Source organism: Trachinotus anak, unplaced genomic scaffold (assembly GCF_046630095.1).
Source record: "Trachinotus anak isolate AG129_WGS33_773 ecotype Australia unplaced genomic scaffold, CSIRO_AGI_Tana_v1 ptg000037l, whole genome shotgun sequence".
Taxonomy (NCBI): Eukaryota; Metazoa; Chordata; class Actinopteri; order Carangiformes; family Carangidae; genus Trachinotus; species Trachinotus anak.
This window is the reverse complement of record NW_027273888.1, coordinates 109,696-133,637: the sequence shown is the minus strand read 5'-3', so window position 1 is coordinate 133,637 and position 23,942 is coordinate 109,696. Positions and strand designations below refer to the sequence as shown.

At 40.9% G+C, this 23,942-nt stretch overlaps 1 protein-coding gene and 1 long non-coding RNA gene across 2 annotated transcripts; one reads left to right on the top strand and one right to left on the bottom strand.

The window, feature by feature from the left end:
* The first annotated feature begins 1,586 nt into the window (after window positions 1–1,586).
* On the top strand, window positions 1,587–22,441 carry srms (src-related kinase lacking C-terminal regulatory tyrosine and N-terminal myristylation sites). The gene is made up of 8 exons (XM_071472293.1): window positions 1,587–2,305; window positions 5,399–5,520; window positions 7,355–7,521; window positions 13,904–14,051; window positions 15,204–15,362; window positions 17,016–17,197; window positions 18,971–19,127; window positions 19,547–22,441. The coding sequence occupies exons 1-8, from the start codon at window positions 1,926–1,928 to the stop codon at window positions 19,744–19,746; spliced, it is 1,515 nt and encodes a 504-aa protein (XP_071328394.1). The 5' UTR covers window positions 1,587–1,925; the 3' UTR covers window positions 19,747–22,441.
* LOC139614746 (uncharacterized) lies at window positions 10,311–11,524 on the bottom strand. Its single transcript, XR_011687128.1, has 3 exons — window positions 11,385–11,524; window positions 10,626–11,169; window positions 10,311–10,547 (listed from the first exon to the last, which is right to left on the bottom strand). It is a non-coding gene; the product is annotated as an uncharacterized lncRNA (long non-coding RNA).
* Window positions 22,442–23,942: the final 1,501 nt, after the last annotated feature.

Sequence of the window (23,942 nt, the reverse complement as noted above, 5' to 3'; positions counted from 1 at the left end):
CATGCTGTTTTTCAGATGCTGATGAGATGTTTGCAGCTCCACCAAACAGAAACTGTAAGATCACCTCTGAGATTCTACAGTTTCAGGACCAAAGATACGGTGGCCCTGAAGGCTCAAAACACTACTACTTAAGAAAACACAACCAAACAGACAACAATTCAGATAACATCTTCATCAATTTGATTGTTTTGTCTGATTGCATGTGTTTTCTTAAGTTGAGCTCTCAGGGCCACCGTACAAAAAGGTCAAATTATCCAATATTAAAAATATTAAAGAAAAGTGTTTTTGGTAGAATCCAAGTTGTGTATCAGAACTTTGATTTTTCTTGTGTCTTCCAATTAATCATCTCACGACCTTCAGAGGGGCTGACCCCTATGTTGAGAACCACTAGACTAAACTAGTTGAATGTATATGAACCAGTTAGAACCAGCTCCACCTGGAGCAGCTGCTGAAACATTGATGCATCAGTATTAATATCACAGCCCATAATATTCACAGTCAGTCACAGGAGACACTTCACTGCATAATAAGTACTTTTACTTTTGATACTTTGATAATAATCAGATTTTGAACACCAGTACTTGTGGTGGAGTATTTTCACTGTTCAGGGCCTGAATTCAGATCTTTCTCCTTCTCTTTCCTCCTTTTTCACTTCAGCACCTCAGGAAACCTCAGTTCTATTAGCACAATGCTCTGAACCTCCAGTCTGTGATGTTTATTGGCCCTGGAGTCTCTGATGTAACTGCAGCTCACAGAGTCAACCTGCACAACCAGAAGCTGAATTTAAAGCTGCTGTTCCAAATTAAAGATTAAGATTAGAGCTGAGACTCAAAAGCTTTCATGTTGGATTTGAGCCATTTTCAGTCTTTAAACTTTGCTGCTCAGATCAAAAGGATCTCAAGGTCTCAGAGTGTGATCCAGCTCCTGCAGCTCAGGATGGTCCCAGTCAGCTGTTCACATGTGGTTAATACCTTCAAATGTGCCACATTAAGGCGACACAGGCTTAAACTGTGGAATAATTCACATCCATGTGAAATGAAGCCTGCAGGTCATGATTTAATCAAACCTTTGAGCAGCAGCACCTGACACTGATCACAGGCTGATGATGAGTGGAGATCACGGTGTGTTGACAGTAGTAGTTTAGGTTATAAAATGTTAAAAGTTTCTCAGAGGCCAAAGTGGATTCTCTTCCAGGAAGAGATGAAATTTCAGATCAAAACTGTAAAAGTATTTCTCACATTAAATAACCAACATAATAGAAGAAGATTGTTAATCAAACACCAAACTGACCTTCAGCCAAATTTAGTTTGAGAGAGGAAACTGTCCCGGAGCGAAACACCCGCCCTCATTGTTCTTACAACCTCTCTCTCTCTCTCTCTCTCTTTCTCTCTCACACACACACACACACACACATACACACCCATTAGTATTCGTCAGCTCACAGGTGTGTGAGCAGCAGGGGGTGTGTCCAGCGCCAAACCCAAACTTTTTACGCACCGCGCTGTGTTTACACCTGAGCGTCGGCGGCTGCAACATTTCTCCTCCTCTCCAGGTCAATGCTGGATTAACGTTTCATTAACGTTCATCTTGGGTCGCGTCGCCGAGTCCTTGCAGTGAACGGATCCGACTTGGATGGCCTCCATTCCCGTTTCCGCATTCCCGCAGCCGTCGTGCGCACTGTAGGCGCGGAGCCGCGATCAGTGATCTCAACACAAAAAACCGGTTCCTCCGGCTAATCTACCCCCAGTACTGCTGGCGGTGCAGAATGTTTCCAGCCGGAGGACGAGAGGGGAACCGGAGGACGGAGCGGCTGCTGACTGTCGGCTGGAAAAGGCCGTTTTCAGCGGACTGATAGCGCGTCTCGTTGCTCGGTGTCTGAACAAAGCCCGGAATCAACCCGCCGCCGCGCTCCTCTCCGTCCCGGGATGGAGAGTTGCTGTCGGTCGTGTATGCCGTGTTTGAACCGGCTCTGGAACTGGATCTGGCCAGACTTCCGCTACCCAAACGTCCCCAACCATAACCATGTCATCGCGAACCCGGCGGCGCAGGCGGCGGAGATCCGCACCGTCTCCGGCGAAATCCGCGTCCCGTCGCCCAAGAAGCGGCCGGTGCAGCTGTACGCGGCGCTCTTTGACTTCGTGGCCCGCAGCGACGACGAGCTGACGGTGAAGGAGGGGGACAAGCTGTCGGTGATCGAGAAGCGGGGGGAGTACGTCCTGGCCAAGAAGCTGACCGGGTCCCTGGAGTCCGGACTGATCCCGGCGAACTACGTGGCTCTGCTGCAGGACGAGTTCGCCAAACACAAGTGAGTTAAAAACACCTGATTCCTCTGCTCTGACTCAGACTGCTCAGTCCCCAGCTGTCACCTGATCCCGGTGCTGATGGACCTGGACTTGAACCTGCTGTTGGATGAGTCTGAACTGTTCTCACTGTGTGGACATGATGATAAATCCATTTTGTGTGTGTGTGTGTGTGTGTGTGTGTGTGTGTGTGTGTGTGTGTTTGCTCCAAAGCTGTGACATGTGGAGATGAAAGCTGACGGCTGACTGAACTTTGACCTCTGTGCTGTTAAAGTCACCACTGGACACTAATCATAAACCCTTAGTCAATTTAATTGATTAAATATAGAAATCAGATCAAAATTTAAAAAAACATCTGCTGGGTCCAGCCTCTGAGATGTGAGGATTTTCAGTCTTTCACTGTCATACATCACAGTGAAGCGACTCTTTAAAGCTCTCCTCCTGACATTTCATACACAAAATGATTCATTGATCAATAAGGGAAAATAATCTGCAGAGTAATGAATTGACTGATGGAGCAGACAGCTCATGCATTAGTTCCATGTATTGAAAATATCATTTGCAGTGTCAGTTTAGCAGAAACCTTGTGGGATAAATGATGTATTCTGAGCTGACTTGACTTATTTTGGCTTTAATGACCTTCCTCATAGATTTGTCAGTTTAAGGTTCATTTTCTTTGATAAACAGGCCACTGACAGGAAATTAATAGTCAATTAACAGTCGTTCTGGAAGTCATACACTGAGCGAAGGTGCCAACGCTTTCCTGGCTCCTGCTTCCAATATAACAATTTGATGATTTATATACATTTGTGAGTTTTATACTAGAGCTGAAAGGATTCATTGCTTAGTTGATCAGTGAAAAACTAATTGGCAGCTCTATTGAATTCACTGGTTCCAGCTTCTCACATGTGAATATTTTTCTTTGTCCTTTATCATATTAAACTGTTGTTTAAAGAGGACGAACAGTTTGAATGTCAACTTGTGTTTTTTTTTTTTTTTTTTTTTTTTTTTTTTTAATCAGCAAAATTATCATTATCAATTAATTGTGTGGTCAATATATCAGAAAAATAATGAGAAACATCAATCACAGTTTCCCAAAGCATAAGTTAACATATTCAACTGAAAACACAAAATATTAAAAAGCTAAAGCCTGAACTTGGAGCATCCTCCTGGCACTCAAAGCAAAGTTGAACACAGGTGAAATGAGCAGCCTGTGCTGCTGCTGCTGAGCCCAGACCGGAGCTAAATGTAGCTGAGAGGCTGCATGTGGTCACGGCTCTGCAGCTGCAGGTCCTCCATTATTCATCCAGCCTGCAGGGAATAGTCATGTTTCAGCCGCGCTCTCTCTCCAAGGTTGACCTCACTTTCTGTTTTCATGTTGCTGACCCAACACCGAGTCCACACTCCACACCCCCACTGTCCTCAAACACACCACTGAAACTGACAATGAGGATCACAGGAGGAGAACTAAAGCAGCAGCACTGACTCCTCATATGAACGTTGGATCTTTTTAATCCGTCATCATGAGTAACATTAAATCATTAGAGATGCTAATTGAGACGGATTTATAAACACTCTGTTATAATCTCTGTATAATCACTCTGCTTTCTGCTCTTCATTATCTCCTGTAGCATCACTAACGTCCCTGAAGGCAGCAACTGCTCCACAAACTGTGCAGACCCCTGCACTTCCTGCACATTTGACTGTGTTGTCGATTTCTTTGTAAATTGATAAATTAGCCATGTTCAGTCTGCTCTCAGTGGCCCATGTTTACAAAGTGAAAGCATGTTTCTTTCACCTGTTTCAGCTTTTGGAGTTTTGGTTTTCACTGCTGGCATCATGAATGTAGATGAGGCTGCATTAAAGTACAAAGATTAGAGATAACATTTGTTAGCTTATAGCATTAGCTCATATTAAAGCTCAAATTCATAACTCTCTGGAATGATATGTCATTAATTCGATTGGGATTGTCACTATTTTTTTGTTAAACTCGTTAATGTTGTCGAGTTAATTAACAAACCACTGAAGCGCTGTCCTGCTGCCCTGTGGAAGCTGTTGTCCTCAGCGATGTCAGCAACTCATTTATTGGACAGTAGAGTCAGACGAGGGACTGACAGTGACTGACATTCAGCCTGACAACCACAGAGACTGTAAATCCTCTCTACATAAACAACAGGGACTGTAACTTAATGGGCAAGATAACTCATTTAATCCATTTGATATGAAATCTACAGCATCATAAAATGTGTGAAAGCAAAGGGGACTGAACACTTTCTGAAACTACTCTCTTTATTGTTACATTTGTCAGATAAGTTTAAAACTTTTCTTTAAAACTGAGCAGAAGTGAAAGGAAAATAAAAAAACATCTGCTGCTTTCTGTCTAAAATGTGCAGGAAGGAGCAGATTTTTTTGATTTTTCTTCAATAAAGAAATAGAAGAAGAGATTTTACTCAACTTTAAACCTCCATCAGAGGAGTTTATATCTTTAATGTTAATATAAACTGTATCCCACCAGTGTTTCCAGCGTCTAAAGCCTTTCACTGTCGTCTCTCCTCCTGCCTGTCGGTTTCAGTGAAACCCGAGCGTCATGGAGAGCAGCCCCACCCTTTACTGATAAAATAAAGTAAATACAGGTCGGGCTGTGATATGTGAGTGAACAGGCAGGACTCAAAGACACTGTAACAGTGAAAGACGCCCTCACTGACTTCTGATCTGTCCTGGATCAACCTCCAGAATAACACACACTGGTTTCACTGGGAAATGGCTCAGAACATGTGCACAGCCAGTTTGAAACAGGTGTAAATACAGGCTGTTAAAACCTGTTGCTGTGACTGACTGGACCAGTTGGTAAACATGTGTGACTGTTTTGTTTGTGTGTGCGTGTGTACGTGCATGCTTTCCCATGTAACACATTCTTCTCTCTGTTTTCATTCTCTTGTTCATCTATTTATTCACTCTCATGTTACTCTGATGTTCATCTTTTGTTTCATGTTTTCACATGTTGTGAGATCACCCATTTCTCTCTCTCTCTCTCTCTGTCTGTCTGTCTGTCTGTCTGTCTGTCTGTCTGTCTGTCTGTCTCCTCCTCCTCCGATCAGGTGGTACTATGGAAACATAAACCGAGTGAAAGCTGAGAAGCTGCTGCTGGCTTCCCAAAACAAAGATGGCTCCTTTCTGGTTCGCATCAGTGAGAGTCACAGTGATGAGTACACCGTCTCTGGTAAGCACCACCACAACTCACCCACCCATCTCTTCCCTCTCAGGGCTGACCTCTGACCTCACCCAGTCCCCTCATCCTGTCGTCCTGTGGTCTTCCTTCAGACCAGTTCTGTCTATTTGCAGTTTGCAGCAGGGAGAGAAGTAGTAAAGGCAACACTGTGTTATTGGTTGTTCTATTTTTCACTTTGCACAGAGCAGGTGAGCCGTTTGTCCTGATTTAAGCCTTTATGCTAAGCTAAGCTAATTACCTCGCAGCCCCAGCTCAGCATTTCACACACACACGATACTGGTTTAAATCTGGCTCTCAAAAAGTAAACAAACATCAGCATATTCCCAAAGTGTTGAACTATTCCTTTAGTAAACTGTGCAGTTACTGGGAGTTGTGCTTCTCTTGCAGTAACCTACATTATGAAGCTGTTACAGTGACTGAGCCCACAGCCACTTCTCTTCTGGACCTGGTGTCAGGAGATGTGTCTGTCTCGTCACCTCCAGCCTGCATCTCTCTCTGGTCCTCGTTGCTTTGTCCTTTCTTCTTCTCTTTCTGTCCTCTGGCTTTGCCTTCTTCTGCGTCTGCATCTTTTCCTCTCCATCCTTTGATCGACTGATCCTTCCTCTACCTCCATGTTCTCTCTCTCTCTCTCTCTCTCTCTCTCTCTGTCTCTCTCTCTCTCTCTCTGTCTCTCTGTCTTCTCCCCACCCCCCTTCTTCAAGGTCCTTTAGGTCCCAGGGGGAAAATGCTGCTGTTGGTCGTTTAATTTTCTCTGTGCTAGTCCACCTGAAATATGCATCATCAGTCTCTGTGTGCACACAGGCCTGAGTGTGAGCTCACCTCTGGTTTATGGCACAGTTACACACATCTCGCTCTGATTTACCGTCTCTGTCTTTCACCACAGTACTAACGAGTTTATGCCCTTTGTTTAAATTTCTTTATGCAAATTGCAGCTTTTCAAATGGTTTTAATCATGACATGAGCTTGTGTTTATAGAAAAATGTTCCTGTTTTTGCACCAAAGTCAGACATGTTTAATTTCTACACATAGTGGCTGTAAATACAGTATAGTGTTAAATAGTCCCTCAGTCAGTGTCATTAGTGAGTGACAGGTGAAAATCTCTATAGTGTCACATTCAAGAAAATACAGCTTAGATAAAACAGCAGAAATAATCTGTCACAATTACTTCATCTCACCTTAATGTCTTTTATTTCTATTATTTCTATCTTTCTTTGAACATTGTGGTAAGACTGTAGAGGCTGATGGGTCTTTATGATGAACATGTTTCTGTTTTAATACATGACTGGATTTAAAAAAAAAAACAAAAACACACGGATGTGGTGTTTTTATTTTGTTCATTTATTTTATTTATTTTTTTACAATTTGTTTTTATGAAGTGTGTGTGTGTATAAGAAATTTGAACAGTTCACATCTTTATTAATTTAAAAACATCAGCAAAAACCAACATGTAGACAAGTGTAACAAAGGCAGATTCAGTTTTGCAGATGACGTCATTTTGGGTAAAACAGGAGTGAATATGATTTGACAATGTATTGATTTATTTTCAGGGTTATTGGTTATTACAAAGTGATGGATAAAAAACAGCATATTACTAAAAAAATGTGTTGCATTAAGAAACAGGTCAGAACTGACATATACTCACTGAAATGCTTTTGAAACATCTACATGTCATTTGATCTGAAAATCACCAAATCAGAGTTTGATGGTGAAATAATCAGATTTGACGGTTTCTGCCTCAAATATAAGTAGTGAGTGTTACGTTAGACTGAGTGTGAATCTAAAGATACAGCGTTTGCTGACTGTGACCCTCCTCTCCGTCCTGCAGCCCGCAGTGAGGGGAAAGTGTACCACTTCAGGATCCAGCGCTCCACCATCGGTGCGTACTTCGTCTCAGATAAGATCTCCTTCGCCACGCTCAGAGAGCTCATCTCTTACTACCAGAAAAACCCCCGCAGCCTGGGGGTGCTGCTGGAGGAGCCCTGCGCCCAGCAGGTAGGACAGAGACACAAAAACACAATGTTTTTACTTCTATTCTTGTGAGGACCTGGATGGGACATGATGCATTTCCCACCTCGATCTTTAAAGCTGCACTTATCAGTGTTTAGATTAATAAATAACTGAGAGGTAGACGACGCTGTGAAGTAACTACAGAGAATTATTGTTTTGGTTCACAGCTCAGTGCTTTCACTGCTCGTTCACTCTCTGCTGAAACAGGAAACGTTCTGATGAAGCCACTGTCCACTGCCTGCTCAAAGACAAACAGCACACACACACGCACACACACACACACACACACACACACACACACATATACTTCTATCTTCGTGAGGACACTCATTGACATAATGCATTCCCTAGCCCCTTACCCTAACCTTAACCATCACAACTGAGTGCCTGACCCTAACCTTAACCTAAACCTAATTCTAACCATAACTCTAAAACCAAGTCTTAACCCTCAAAATGTGATTTGAAGGTGTCTCAAAAAGTGAGGACCGGCCAAAATGTCCACACACACACACACACACAGCAAAAAAGTTATAAAGTTATAAAGCCAGATGTTTCCCTCAGTAGTTGGTAAAGGAGATTTGTCAGTTGGCCAGAGACAGGACTCTGAACGAATGCTAATGTTGCTACGTGTCTGGATGTATAAATAAGGCATGTTTGCTAACATCCTCACCCACTTAAAGCTAATAGTGTTTGTTTGCAGCTTTTTTCACTGAACCCAAAAACCAAAAGCAAAACCAAAGAAAGAAGCTTTAAAGCTACAGTGACTGATTTGTTTGGCCACTTCGGGGGCAGCAGAAAAAAACTATTATGTAACATTAACATGTTACATAATAAAAGTTAATATGGTGACCTTGTTTGTGAAGTCGCCACCTGACGAGTCCCCGTTTTACCTCTCTGTTAGCTCGGTGTTTGGTCTCCACCAGCTCCTGAGGGACACGTGTCTCCTTTGCTGCTAAATGCTCCACTCTGCTCACCAGCTGGTGTATGTGTGTGTGGTGGACGGTGGCTGTGATCATAACGACACTATGAGAGTGAACCAGAACAGTGAAGACAGATAAACAATGAGCTTTGTTCTCTGTAGGTTCATCGCGGCCAGTTTTCACATGGTCACTGTTATTATTAACATATTGATTTATAGCTGCTTTAAACTAAAGGTGTGAAACTCTCGTTGGTCCTCACAAAGATAAAAGTACAAGAGTTCCACTCACAGCATGTTTATATATGTTAATGTGGTGATATTACCTGTGTGAGTTTTGAGTTTTTATAAGTTATGTAAAGTTTAGTTTCCTGTTGTGACTACACACACACACACACAACACTAACGCCCACATGAACATAACAACCAACATTTACAAAACATTTAAAACACACACAGACACATTAAGGCAAGACAATGACTTTATTGATCCCAAGTTACTTCAGCACAAAACAGTGAATATAAGATAAATACACTACAACAATAATGAAGGTAATAATATGGACTAATAATAATCTAGTTCTAATTAAAGTCTATTTTGTTTAATGACATTAGTTTAATAATCAGTTTCTTTCAGCTGAGTTAAAACACCCTGTAGTATTACTAATGTTACCGTTTACAGAATTTAAGAGTCTGTTACTGTTGTAACGTCTCCTGTGATTCTTGTTTTAAATTACAATACACTTAAACACAGTGGCAGTAATTCATCACATATCTGTGCACTCATGGTCGCCCACAGTAGTTATAGCTGTAGATAAAAGCATTAATGAAGACTTACATCTGCTCTCAGCTACATCATAGTGTTATAAACTATTTGTTAAGTCTTTATGTGCTGTGGGAGACACAGGTGCACACAGGTGTTAAATCCAACAGACAATAACTGACACGGTTCATCGGCGAAGTTAAGCTACTATCTTCAGCATCTGAACACAGACTTGCTGCAGATGTTTGGATTCAGTGTAATGTGGAATATCATTATCTCTGATGTCCATCACATGAAAAAGACGCTGCTCAAATCTCTGCTAAGGCATCCATGAGGAAACAGGAACCAGCCAATAGCTGTTCAGCAGATGTTTGATGGTGTCAACAAACCCCGGCTGAATAAACTGGGTAGAAGTTGTAGTTCAGACTGAAATACAGCTGATGCTTCTTAAAATGAAGAGTCAGTTATAAAAACTCACCTGTGGTGTGAATTAACTCATTAACTGGACTTCAGATATGTTTTACTGTTGTTACAGATTCTGAATTAATTTAAAATCACAACGTAAGTGTTTTGAGTATTTGACTCACCAATAGTGGTTCAACAGTCCAGCGACCTGTACATAGCCTCCCAGCTGATGGTGACAGTGATCGATGGTTGCTGCAAAAATGCACCTCAGCATCCTGCTGTATTTGTAGCTGTATGTGCAAAACAAGAGCCAAGTATTAATATTAGTCAAACTTACATGCAGAAATTCAGCAGCATAAATAAGCATTTGGTATATTTCACAATTAAAACCAGCAGCCAATAACGACTCAGTAGCTTAAGGCTAACAGTTCCCACCGATGCTGATAATTCAAGTCAATATTCAGGCAGCAGAAACTGCAATTTCAATGTGCAGAACGTCCCAGTATCTGTTCATCTGAGCAGCTTTTGTCTGAGTCTCAAACAAAGAGCAACAAAGCTCTTGAATTCCTCTTTCTGTCATTGCTGCAGGAATTTAATAAGCGCCATCTCTTGCTCTTTAGGCCTAAATTAATACCGAGAGGCAAATATAGAGTATTTGGAGAGTAATTAACCAGAGAGTAAAATATTTGGAGCAGTTTAGGAGTAAAATTGCATGTTCGTGCTGTAATTACACTCACTATCTCTGCACTGCAGCTTAAACTAAAGCCACAGCGAGCTGTATTCTTTATTCTTGGCTCATCGGTCGGAGCCCGGCGGGAGACGGCAGAGCAGAGCTCACAGAGGTCTCTCAGTATCCGGAGACTTTTCACTGCAAAACGGGAAACTGCCAACAGCAAGCCCACTCCTCACATGTCTGAGAGAGTTGCACTACAAATACAGACATAACATTTAGAGAAGGATGAGCATCAACTTGCAGCTTCTCCCACAAGGATAAAAAGTGTTTACCAAGATAAAATCTTCTCTGTCCGAGGCCACAGTCAGTGACTCCTCCTCTTCTCTCTTCCCTTCCAGCAGAGGCTGTGAGTCTGAGGACATGGACGCACTGAGGCTGAAACACACTCACTCACACACACACACACACATATATTTGTATTTCTATCTTTGTGAGGACACTCATTGACATGATGCATTCCCTAGCCCCTTACCCTAACCTTAACCATCACAACTGAGTGCCTAACCCTAACCCTGACCCTAACCTTAGCCTAAACCTAATTCTAACAATAACTCAAATCAAAAAGTGTCTCAAAAAGTGAGGACCGGCCAAAATGTCCTCACTTTCCCAAAATGTCCTCACTCTGTTAGTAAAATACTTTTTTTGGTCCTTACTATGTAGCAAGTACAAGTACACACACACACACACACACACACACACACACATATATACACACCAAAACATATCATATGCACACAAGCAAATGCAAAGCACAGATACAGGACATGTGTACTTATAACCTCTGTATCTCATAAGAGATTAGGTCTATTCTGTGACCTAAATATTGTCCCTGCAAGAGAGCTGTAGTTTATCACATGCTTTATTTAAATGAGTCCATTATATTCAGACGGAGCCACACATTTTAAAAGCTTGGATGAATTTCAGATGCACGACCTTGTATACATGAGGCTTCCTGTTCTGGTTTAGCTGCTCCTGTCAGAGGCTGAACAAGGACTAATGATGTTGGAATAATGTTGACATGCAGCACTAACGATATTATCATTCACATCTGTGACGTTAGTATTTCAGAGACGAGGTTTCCATCCAAATGTGGCACAAATTTTAACCAATTTTTGGGGAAACAGGAAAAAGAAAATGCAAATTAATGCATGTTTCCATCCACCACCGTTATGCAAATATTAGGAGCTGCTTCATCGAGATAAACAGTTAATTAACGAGCTAATTTTCCAGTCAGGTGCCATTAATCCACTGCAGAAGAAGAGGGAGCAACAAGATGATGTAATTAAAAGAGCCCCAGTGTGCTTCTGTACATACATTAGCATGCTAGCATGCAATCATGTAACACACACAAGAGAAGCTAACGACAGTCGAGAATGAAAAAAGGGAAAATTTACAAAACACTTTTACATCATTTACAAAATTTTTCTAGAGAAGCTCTGAAGCACAAATAACACTTTTTTTTTTTTTTCATCTGCGAAAACAACCCAAGTGGAAAAAAAACATTCTGGGCAGGGTAAGAGCTTTTTTTTCCACCAGAAAAAAATGTTTTTTTATACAAATGAAAAAAACAGAAACTTAGAAAAATGATTTTGGTGGGGGAAAAAAGAAAAGAAGTTTCTTTTCAGGGCTTTTGTAATTTTCACTTATTTCATTATTTTTTTTTTTTTACTTAAATGAATAACAGCTGAAAGTAGCAAACATCAGAAATCATGTATTTATTATATTGAATTATTGATTTTTATACGTTCCATTTGCATTTTATGACTCTGCTGCAGCTCAGGAGAGGAGAACTTTTTAGTCAGTGACTTTCTTATCTTTCCATCTTTTTTATCTAAATATAACTCAGCTATATTTGGGTCTCAAACCATCAGAAATGAGCTGTAGGAAAATAAAATCATGGAGCAACAAAAAAGAGATGTTCACAAGCATTTAGATGTCTTCAAACATTTCTACCTGTTAAATCTTCTGCCACTAACTGCACATTCAATCACTTTTTATTGACTCGGTTCAGCATCTTGTTTCTGGCAGATTCGCAGCAAAGAGAAACGGTCAATAAAAACTGATGTGGCGTGGTTTGTGGTCTGAAGTCTGATTCATGTGTCAGCTTTGTGTTTCTAAAAGCAGATTTTCAATAAACTGTTCAGTGGACTGTGTTAAAGCTCATAATAATTATGAATGAGACGACGTTTTAATTAAGTGGGATTTAGAAAACAATCTGCCAGAGCTTCATGTTGCCATCTTGTAAACATGTTGTAAAGACAGACATTCACAGTAATAGACCGAGACGCAGCAGGAGCCTGAAGGTCGTTTGTTTCAGTTTGAATTTCCTTTTTTTTTTTTTTTTTTTCAGTTTGTCTTCACACACACACACACACACACACACACACACACACACACACACACACACACACACACACACACACACACACACACGCTGTTGTATTGTTCTGTGGTCTCTGATCTGTTTGAATGTGTTTAAGCAAATGAGAAACATTAAAGCAACAATGCTGAGGCAACACAGAGTTGACCAACAAGTTGCTTTGTGCGTCACATGATCAAAAATTTATTTTTTAATCCATATAGATTAATTTTACTTGATCTGTAGCATCTTATTTATATGAGTGATGTCTAATTGTTTTTAACAGTTAATTTATTAATCATCTTATTGAATCATTTCATTGATCTGTTCTCATTTTAAAGCACTTGATCGAATTGAATAGAATAACATCAAATAGAATTAAATGTTTTGTAGCACCTGATTGTTAATAAGAATAAATTTGTCATAAAAAACTGAATTCATGTGCTGTTCATTCATTCATTCATTTATTCATCTTTCACTCACCTGACACCGTCCTGCTCATCTGTAGTCATCACAAGGAAAATCTACACGTGCATCAAACCTGAGAAAAGACAACAATAAGACAAAGTCACAAATGAATAAAGATGACGACAATTATTGTTTCTTTTCATTGTCATCATTTTTCTTTTGTTAAATTTGTCTGAAAATAAAATGTGACTCACATCAGGAGACAAACTGTTTCTAGCTGCGTCTTCTCTTTGAACAACAGTCAGAGAATCACACGAGCTGCAGCCAAGAAAAACACAGTCAGAAAACCAACAATCAGCAGAAAGTGTTACTTAATCCTCATTTTAACTCCACAATCAACGATGCACTTTATTGTCTTTAAAAGCACTTTTTCAGCTCCTTCACTCTGATACCACATCTTGACAGTGACACTAGTTTCCAGTTAATATCGTGGCTCTGACCTGCAGCCACTCCGATGTCAAAGAGGGATCAAATGAATTCTGCAACTAAGCAACTGTCACATTTTCACTGAGTCCGGCCTGTTTCTGTGACTCAGCATTTTGCACTGTGCTGCGTCAGGACTTATTACTGATGGATCAAACTATATTTCAGCTGCACAATCCTACAGTGTTGACACAACTGTGTTTTGCTGTGTGTATCACTGCAGCATCGCCTGTCCACTTGTTTTGAAGTGTTGTGATGAATGTGACAGTTGTCTGGACTCACCCTGTCATCTCTGTGCAGCGGGAGCTGTTCGACATGGAGCCGTGGGAGAGACCTCGGGAGGAGTTCAGGCTCCACAGGAAGCTGGGAGAGGGGCACTTCGGAGAGGTGTGGGAGGCTCTGTGGACCACAGAGAACAAGAAGGTGGCCATAAAGACGCTGAAACAAGGTACAAGCTCAGGGAGAAACAGAGACACTGATTATCTGCAGATTAAATCAGGAGTTTTCTTCTAAACAAAGTCGTGTTTCGACCAGAACACGTTGTAGCTGGTGTGTGATGTTGTCTGTGGTCAAAGGTGAAGAACCACAGAGACACAAAGAAACACAATGGGCTGTGTTGACATGGGCGTGTTGCTACAGCTGCTGCTGAGAAGATAAAATCTGAGCCAGGAAGTCCAGTTTAGTGTTTATCAGGTTATGATGCACTTAATAGCTGTTTATTTTTCTATGAGTCAGGATTTTATAACTCAGTAAAGTTACCACAGTAGCAATTATTTGCTTTTCTGTCCCAACACTTTGACAACACAACACATGAGCTACAGTGTCCCACCTGGAACGTGGGCACTCAGGTATTTACCAGCCAGACCTTCAGTCAGGAGAAGTTTCAACCAAGAATAAACAGATGGAGGGAGGCACAGGACAAAAATATGATGAGGGGAGCAGAGAGCAGTGATGACTCTGAAGTATTTCACTAAGAAAACAGGAGGTGGAGGGGATTAATAGTTTGAGGGGAAAAAAAAATGTTGTTATTTTTTAACACTGGCTGAACTATGCAGCAACGTTCTGGTTAAATCCTGCTCATGAGGTCAGTGAGACTGATCACATGACTGCTAAAGGTTTGATTGACAGGGAGAAATAACAACACATTAATAATATGGATATAAAACACCAGTATAAACATGCAGGGTTTGAAATATTAAATTTGGCTTAGAAAATGTTTTATGATGAATATTTATTTATCATACACACAATGAGTTCTGGTGAGAAACAGAATATAAACAGAACCTTTTGGCTTTTTTTATCTCACCACCACAATCACATTTTTTATAACCGGTAAGTATTTTGTCTTTTTTATATTACTAAACTAAAAACTAAACAAAACTTTTGTTTACAAGAAAACTCCACAGGGATTTAAAGAGACACTGAGAGATGAATGAGACGAGTGAGAGGACGACAGGTAAAAATTGAAACTGGAAAACGACAGATGTGGCTGTAAACAAATCTGTGAATGTAAAGTCAAATTAATGACAGGAAAGAAACGTAAATAACAGTGAACACAAAGATAAATTCACTATAGTTCTTCCTCCTCCTCCTCCTCCAGAGGACACGAAGCAGGACGAGTTTGTGAAGGAGGTCCAGGCGCTGAAGAGCCTCCATCACCCAAAGCTGATCCAGCTGTTGGCCATGTGCTCCAGAGGAGAGCCGGTCTACATCGTGACCGAACTCATGAGCAAAGGAAGCCTCAAGTCTTACCTTGCCTGTGAGTGACGCGTGCGCGCGCGCACACACACACACACACACACACACACACACACACACACACACACACACACACACACACACACACACACACACACAAATAAACATGTTTGGGTCACACAAGTTAAACTGCCTCTGATATTTAGAATCATCTGAAGGTAAATCAGCAGCGAGTGTTTCACTTCCTGTTTCTGAACATCACACCGATCCTCTCCAGAAGCTGAGACTGTTGCTGGAAAAGCTTCAGAACAGACGGTTAATTTAGCTTCTCGGGAGAATTCCAGGCGTTACCTCAGACATCTTTTCGAAAGGCCTCTGAAGGAGTATTTAGGCCAAGTGACGTTAAATCTCTTTCGCTCAAATCCAAAACAAATGGAATTATAATCTGCGTTCTGGCAGAGAAATATTGTTCTGACATTTCACAAAAGGCTCTAATCACAAGGAGTCTTAGTGAGAAAGTGTGAGGGCTTTGACTCAAATGTTTCTCTTATTCTTCCTGGTGTGTGTGTGTGTGTGTGTGTGTGTGTGTGTGTGTGTGTGTGTTACTGTACTTATCTGCCTTCTGCACACAATTAGCCTTACTGACTGTACTTTACTGAAAGCCTCCACATGTAGAGGGAAATATAAATGTTTGTCATTAATCATATTTCCTCCTCACCTTTGCAGAAAAGGGATCTGCTGTTATTATCAGCCTCCTGTGTGACAGCAACAATGGAAACAGAAGAACTGTTTCTATTGTTGCTGAATGCTTTCACTTGCAAATCATATCCTTAGCAACCACTTTAGTGCTACAGTAGATTATTGCCAGTTGGAGGAGAACAATGTAATCGCACTGCTTTTCTGATGTGACATCCATTTGCTTATCTGCATAGCAGTAAATATTCAGCTTTATGAGAGTCATTCACTCCTGAAACATGAGTGTTGTTAAAAAGGCAGAGAAATATGATGCTCATTCAAAAAAATACAACACCAGCACCTGTACTGGGGCAATGAACCTTCAGTGTTTTAAAGATCCCATATTTTATCTTCTCCAGTGTTTTATTTGAAGTCATAAGAATATATGTTTGTGGTTTTAAGAACCAAAGACCATCTCAGTGTAGTTTCACATCTCCTCTCTCAGGCTTCTCTCTGCAGCTCGAGTAACAACAGGTCAGTCAGCCAATCAGAAGAGAGGATCAGATCCTCTCTTCTGATTGATCCAATGAGTGATCCAATAAAAATATGGCAGATTTCAGAGAAACTAAATTCTACAAGGTTGGATGGTGGGTCCAGGTGGGCGGGGCTTGCAGCTGGGGGCGGTGGCTGCTTTGTTGTGACATCACAAAGTTCCAGAAGTCATGACAGCTGGTTTTAATATAAGGACAGAAAGTAATGCAAAAGTATGAAGACACTGGGACTTGATTCTCTTGATTTTTGTCACCTGTTCAGTATCACACCTTCATAATTTCTGAGCACTGAGTATTAAAAACTGTTGAACATGGATCAAAGACTGGATCTTATTCAGGTATTCTTTGATTATGTTTCCTGGTTTAATCATTATTTTATCCTGTAACATATTTTGGAAAGCCTGTTTATAATGTGAAAAACAAACACACACCGGCTCAGGTATAAAACCTGACCTGACTCGCCTGTGTGTGATGCTGTGTGTTCTCAGCTGCTGAAGGCCAGGTGTTGACTTCAGCTCACCTGATCTACATGGGCAGTCAGATCGCAGAGGGCATGGCCTACCTGGAGGACAGGAACATCGTCCACAGAGACCTGGCTGCCAGGAACGTCCTGGTGGGAGACGATCTGGTCTGCAAGGTGGCCGACTTCGGACTGGCTCGGATTATTAAGGTGAGGAGGGAGGGGTGTGTATGTGTCTGTATGAGGAAGGGGGGGGGGATATTTGTTGTCTCTTTGTCCAGAACCATTTTCTTATTCTAGAATGACACTAATTGTTTATCTGTGTGCTTTTTAAATTTGTATAGTGTGCTTTGTTGTTCCTATGTAAACTCATGTATAGTTAATACACCACTCTTCCCTCCCTGTCAGTTCTGTGTAACGTTAAAAACAAAAAGCTGCAGCACTCCTCTGTATAATATGTTTATGTGTAATAATACAGATGAAATATTTATTCATAAAGAGCCTCCAAGAGTTTACATTAGCCCAGAAAGAGACAGTTTAAATGTTCTGTGTTCCATTCAAACAGTATTTACTGTAAATAAATCAGACTGTCTCTGCTGCATTTTATCTTACACACACACAGTTTTTATTTTACAGGTTTTTAAGAGTCATAAACAGTTTTTACAGTGTTTCTGTTGAAATTTGTAGCATTTATGTTTTGTTTATGTTTAGTACGGACATCTGGATGCTGGATTTTTTCACCTGTGTCTGGCTGATAGTGTTAAAGCGCTCATATTTTACATGTTTCTGTGTTTTATTTGAAGTGCTGATATCCATAAGATATATTTTTGGTTTTAAGAACCAAAAACCAGCTAAGAGTAGTTTTACATCTCCCGAGCGTCTCTTCTGATTGGATGACTGTTTTCTGAGTTAACCAATAAAATATATCAGATTTAAGGTTAACGCAAAACACAAGAGAAACCAAATCTCTCAAGGTTGGATGGTGGGTCCAAGTGGGCGGGGCTTGGGGCATGGCTGAGGGCGGTGACTGCTTTGTTGTGACATCATAAAGTCACAGAAGTCCTGACGGCTGGTTTGAAGGCTCAGTTTCTGAATACAGGCTGTGTGCATTTCTCTGTGGACTGAGGCTTTGATACTTTTACAGTATTAATATAGAACCTAGACCTGCTTTATAATCAGAAAACACATGGACATCGACCTTTATGCTATACAGGACCTTTAACTCTGTTCAGACCAGAGCTGTTGCACATTTAAAAACATTACCATGTTATCCCATGCTTCTTTAAAGCTGCAATAATCAATATTTTGATATCAACAAAGGATTAAATGAGTGTGTGTAATGTGAAAGGGCCAAACCAGCAGAGTATTAAACTCTGCATGATTCAGCATCTTTTAGTCCATTGTTTTGGTTTCACAGCCCAAAACTTTACTGTTTTAATTACACACTCACTGCTCATCAGTGTCATTTACAGACACAGAAAGCAGCTATTTTCAATAAGAAAGTTCTGACAAACACGCTGTCCACTTCCTGCTCAGCACCAAACAGCAGACAGACAAAGTTACAGAGCAGCTGGTGAACACGGAGGAGGATAGTGGTGTTGTGTATGAAAGTATATTGTGTTTCTACTGCCCTGAGGGACCCAGAAAGACTTCACCTGGCCAGTCAAAGACATTTTCATTCAGCTAGCTAAACTGCTATTTACACACAACAGCATCAAGAGACAATATGACAAGGGAAACTACATATTTGTTGTAGTTTGACCATGTCAGTGATGTGGAAGATGTGGGAAGTTAAGTTAAAGCAAATAGAGCAAATCTTCTGTACAGGGTGGATTAAGGGGTTAAATGAGAAGAAACACTGTCTGTTGGAGGTTCATGGGAAATGTGGTCTTATTAAGAAACACAAAGGGCTAAAAAAATTGCACCTTTAGGGTTCTGTTGTGCTTATATATCTTGTTAACCGTTCATATTCTCTCACCCCAGGACAGTGTTTATACAGCCAGTCGAAACACAAAGATCCCGGTGCGGTGGACTGCTCCTGAGGCGGCAATCTACCAGCGGTTCTCTGTGAAATCAGATGTGTGGTCGTTTGGCGTGCTGCTGTATGAGATGATGTCACGTGGCAAAATGCCTTATGAAGGTACAGAGTTAACTGTTTATATATATATATATATATATATAATATACACACACACACAGTTAGGGTTAGGGTTGATATATAATAGCAGTGTGTTTAAAAAAGTGAGTGAAGCTCAAAATCCTTATAATAGCTTTTATTTCCATACACGCAAACGCATTGGGAACACTGCACATTCTTTTCCAAATCAAAACATGAAGAAAATCTTGACGTGGACTCGATATGTTGCAGGAGTGATGTTGACTTTACCTGTCAAAGTTGAACTCCTGCAGCAGTTCTTGATGTTATCACAGATGTGGTTTCTGGCTCTCTGCACAGCGGAATCCACTGAACGACATTTATTTTGTGCCTGTAAAAGAAAAGGCAAAAACATTAGTGAACTCCTCCAATGCTGATGCTTTTTAAAAAAAAATCTATTTCAGGAAAAAGCAACAAGGAGGTGTTGGATCTGCTGTCATCGGGGTTTCGGCTGCCTTGTCCGACCCGCTGTCCTCAGAATATTTATCGAATCATGATGGACTGCTGGGCTGCTGAACCCTCCAAGAGACCCTCCTTCCACGCCCTGCACAGCCAACTGGATTCAATCTATGCCAGGATATATTTCAAGACCATAGAGGTATAGAAGGAGGGAGACCAGGGGAGAAAAGGACGATTAGAGGGTGTAAATGCTGCAAGAGCAGATCCTCTGCCACTGGTCTTCAACAGAAGGATGGACTCCAAAAATGAAGGAGGAAGGAAAGAGGGATGAGATATAGCCAGGAATTGTTCTCCTCCCCCATGCAACACACTTCCACAACAGGGTATATGTATTTAAAAACACCAAGGTGTGAAAGGACAGATGGACAAAGAGCATCAGAAACAGACATGCACAAGATGGAGAGGTGGAGGAGAAGATGCTTGACAAATCAAATAAGAGAACTGTGAGGAAAAATGAGGACATTTTTAGGCTAAGAGATAAGAATGACTGAAAACAGCCTGAGACAGGTGTGTAAATACACTCCTTCCTAACACCAAAACCCTCAGCACATTTGCAGCACCAACTATTTTTAATTTTATACCCTTCTGTGTTTTATAAATGATATTTTGTTACTCGTGTATGTGCCATGTCTGTGTATGCACACTTTGAAATGTTATGAAATCACAGGTCAGGGCTTAAACCAATCACCTGTCTTGATTCTGCAAAGCCAGTGCTAAAAGTGAGGTTATGTGCAATAATGAAATGCTCTCTGGGTTTTCAGCCATGCTAGGGGCCTGGTGCTTCATATGCTGATGTCAATCCGTCTGTTGGTTCAATACAGAGAGAAGGATCCTGTCACAGATTGGATCATTTGACTTGCTGTTTGGTACAAAAAAACTTTCACATCTAGCACCACCATTAAGTCTGAGTCCGAGTATTATTATAACCATCAACTTTACCTGGACTGAGGTTAAAGGAAACATCAAAGGTACATCTTCACAGCCAGTATGGACCGGAGGAATGATTACAGCCAATAACATTATTACATATATGCTTTATCAAGCTCTTGCTGGGAGGTAGATGAGAAGCTTGATGCCACTCTTATGTCTCTACATTAACTAGGGAACCACAGCCAGAATCCTATTAGCCTAGCAAGGAGTGCAGTGCTAGCCTGGTTCTGTCCAAAGTCTGAAATTCATCAATCAACACCTGCAAAGGGTGAATTTTAACTATTAATCATTGTATCTAGTTTGCTTAACACATAATCAAACAGAAATGTAAAAACAACAGTTTAACAGGTAATTAAGTAATTTTTTCTTGGTGTACAGCAGCTGTGCACTTATCTGACAACCTCACCTCTCATACAGACATGAGAGTGGTATCAACTCCTGGCAAGACAGTGGAGAGGGATATCTCCCAAAATGCCAAACTGTGAACAAGCACGCTAACTAGCATACATGCTAACGTTAGCAAAATTATACAGCACATATTGTATGTTAGCACTGATCGAGTAATCCTGAGAATCCTAAAATGACCCCTGGTCTGATTTATGGCGAATGTCCTGTAGAAAACAAGCCCACAAGTAATCTGTCAGCAGGTTATTATGACCCATAGGTAGGTTTTGTTGCTAGGCGACATCTAGTGGTCGTGGTAATGATGACAGGAGCAAAGGGAAGTGCGGTGACGTAGTTTATAGAGTGACAAAGTCCACGTCAGGAGGAAAACACAGGAATATGACACAGGAGAGCAGTGTTCGATTCCCATGTGAAAGTAGCAGTTTATGTTGTTTCTATTACCCATGACCGTTTGTTGTTATAATTGTAACCATGACAGCAATGATCGTCTAATGTTGAGGACGCACAGATTCACCATCTTTTCCTAAACCAAACCAAGCCATGACCGTTATTATAGTAACCATGGTGACAAAGGTAGGTACACTGCTGTCGGTACAGTCTGCATGTTTATTATTGTAACCAAGGTCCAGTACACCTGCTTCTATAGGGGCTCTATTTCAGGAGACACTATGGGTCATATCAGAGGGTTGAGGGTTGGAGGACTGGTTGGATTTATGTAAATTTCTCTAGCGCGCCCCCCCAGGACCACCTTTACATTCTGGTCCTACTCATCGTAAAGATCTAAGTCAACGTTTTTTCTCTATTTTTTATCCATCCAGCAGTTTTGTCTTCCAGCCTCGTGGAGCCCCTAGCATGGCTGTACACTGTTAGTCCTGTTATTAACCACAAGCATTAGGTGTTTTGTTCAGCCCACCTTCTGTTGCAGGGATGTGAGAAGGTTTTGGGAACATGTTACATATCTAATATATCTGGATTCCAGTGTCTGTAGAATAGGATGGGAACTCTTATCTTCCTGTGATATATTTAACTGTGGCTGAGAAGCCAGTGGGCCACAGAGCCATGTGTACAGGCCTTAAGTTATTAAAGTTCTTCTTCAGGCCCACAATAAAGGCCAGTTACAACTAGAGTGCTAATGTTTACACTACAGACTCTGTACACACACTATACTACAAAATATGGACAGTGTAAACTACAAAAATGTACACAAAGGCAAAAAAAGACCTGCACAGTGAAACAGCCATATCCAGAGGCCTCCTTCTGAGGGGGCGGGGAGTGGGATTTCTGCACCACAAAATTGTACAACAGTGTTGCAATGCAATGCAATTTAAGAACAATGCAACTTTGGTCTTTTATGCATGACATTTACAGAAGACAAAGCCAAGTTCAGGAAACTTGAGCCATAATCACAAAATCACAGGATGGACTTTTGTGTTGTAGGCTGTGTGCCATCAGGTACCAAACACCAGTAGTGCGAAGAATAAAGTATTTTAAGTATTGTTTTGAAATGTGTCTGATATTTTATCATAACAGCTACAATCTTTGTCAGGTGCTTTACAAAAGAAGACAAAGTACAAAAGATGAAAGTAGAACTTGATGTAGTTTATCAGGTTTATCCTGAATTCCTCACGGTATCAGATCATTTAACTAGGTAGGTGGAGAAAAGCTGGTGAATAATTTTCAAGTGCACTTTTAAAAGAAATGTTTTTAATTCTCCATTTACATGGAGTAAAGTAGAGAAGCTGCCAGCTGATCAGAAACAAAACTTTGTAAACTTTGCTGGAAAATAAAGCAGGCAAACAAAAATTAGCTGAGATACCCAAAAGAAGAAGAAATGAAGACTCCTTATGTTTGTTTTTAAAAGGCCTATATTAGTGGTTTTGCAGGTTTGTTAACTACAAACCTATATTTCACACTCACACTCATTAACATTTTTCCAATGCAGACTGTTAAGCTTTTCCATACATTTCCTATATAAACCATCCAGTCATTACACTAGAGTTAGTTTGGGATTTCCAGACTTTCACTCACACGTCTGCTATTATTTTATCCCTATGTCCAATCTTCCAAAAACCTGAATATGACGCTGTTCGGCACTTTATTGCTCAAATGTTTGTCTCTTGATATAATCATTTAAAATGTTTTGCGTTTGGACAAAAGAGTAACACACTATTTCTAAAAGAGTAGATGTTAAACAGCCTCAAAAAACATGTAAAATACTTTTGTATTTAACATTAACAACCTTTACTTTGTGTTAGCAATAATTTCAGAATCATGTAGAACAGGAGAATCCATCATGAAGCTCCTTTAATGAGATTATCCTATTAACATGCATTTGTTACCTCAAGACTGGACTACTGTAACTCTTTATTGTCAGGATGTCCCAAAAATGCAGTAAAAAGCCTCCAATTGATCCAAAATGCGGCAGCACAAGTACTGACAGGAACTAGGAAACGAGATCACATCTCTCCTGTGTTAGCTTCTCTGCATTGGCTCCCTGTAAAATCCAGGATAGAATTTAAAATCCTCCTCCTCACCTACAAAGCCATTAATGGTCAGGCACCATCGTACCTTGGAGAGCTTATAGTTCCCTATTTTCCCAATAGGACACTTCGCTCTCTAAATGCAGGTCAACTTGTGGTTCCCAGAGTCTGTAAGAGTAGAATGGGGGGCAGAGCCTTCAGCTATCAGGCTCCTCTCCTGTGGAACCAGCTCCCAGTGTGGGCTCGGGAGGCAGACCCCCTCTCTACCTTTAAGATCAGGCTTAAAACTGTCCTATTTAGTAAAGCTTATAGTTAGGGCTGGCTCAGGTATGTCCTGACCCATCCCTTAGTTATGCTGCTATAGAGCTAGACTGCTGGGGGATTCCCATGATTCACTGGGCTCTCTCTCTCTCTCTCTCTCTCTCTTTCTCTATGCCATTAACTTTGTATTTTTTTCTCTCCTGTAGTTTGTGCGTCTCCTCTCTCTCCCTCTCTCTGTCCTCATTCTGCAGGTCTCTCTGCCTCT

Coding starts and splice junctions, on each gene's coding strand:
- srms (XM_071472293.1), top strand. CDS start 1,926: ATGGAGAGTTGCTGTCGGTCGTGTATGCCGTGTTTGAACCGGCTCTGG. Junction 7,522..13,903: donor AGGAGCCCTGCGCCCAGCAG/GTAGGACAGAGA, acceptor ATCTCTGTGCAG/CGGGAGCTGTTCGACATGGA. Junction 19,128..19,546: donor TGGCAAAATGCCTTATGAAG/GTACAGAGTTAA, acceptor AATCTATTTCAG/GAAAAAGCAACAAGGAGGTG.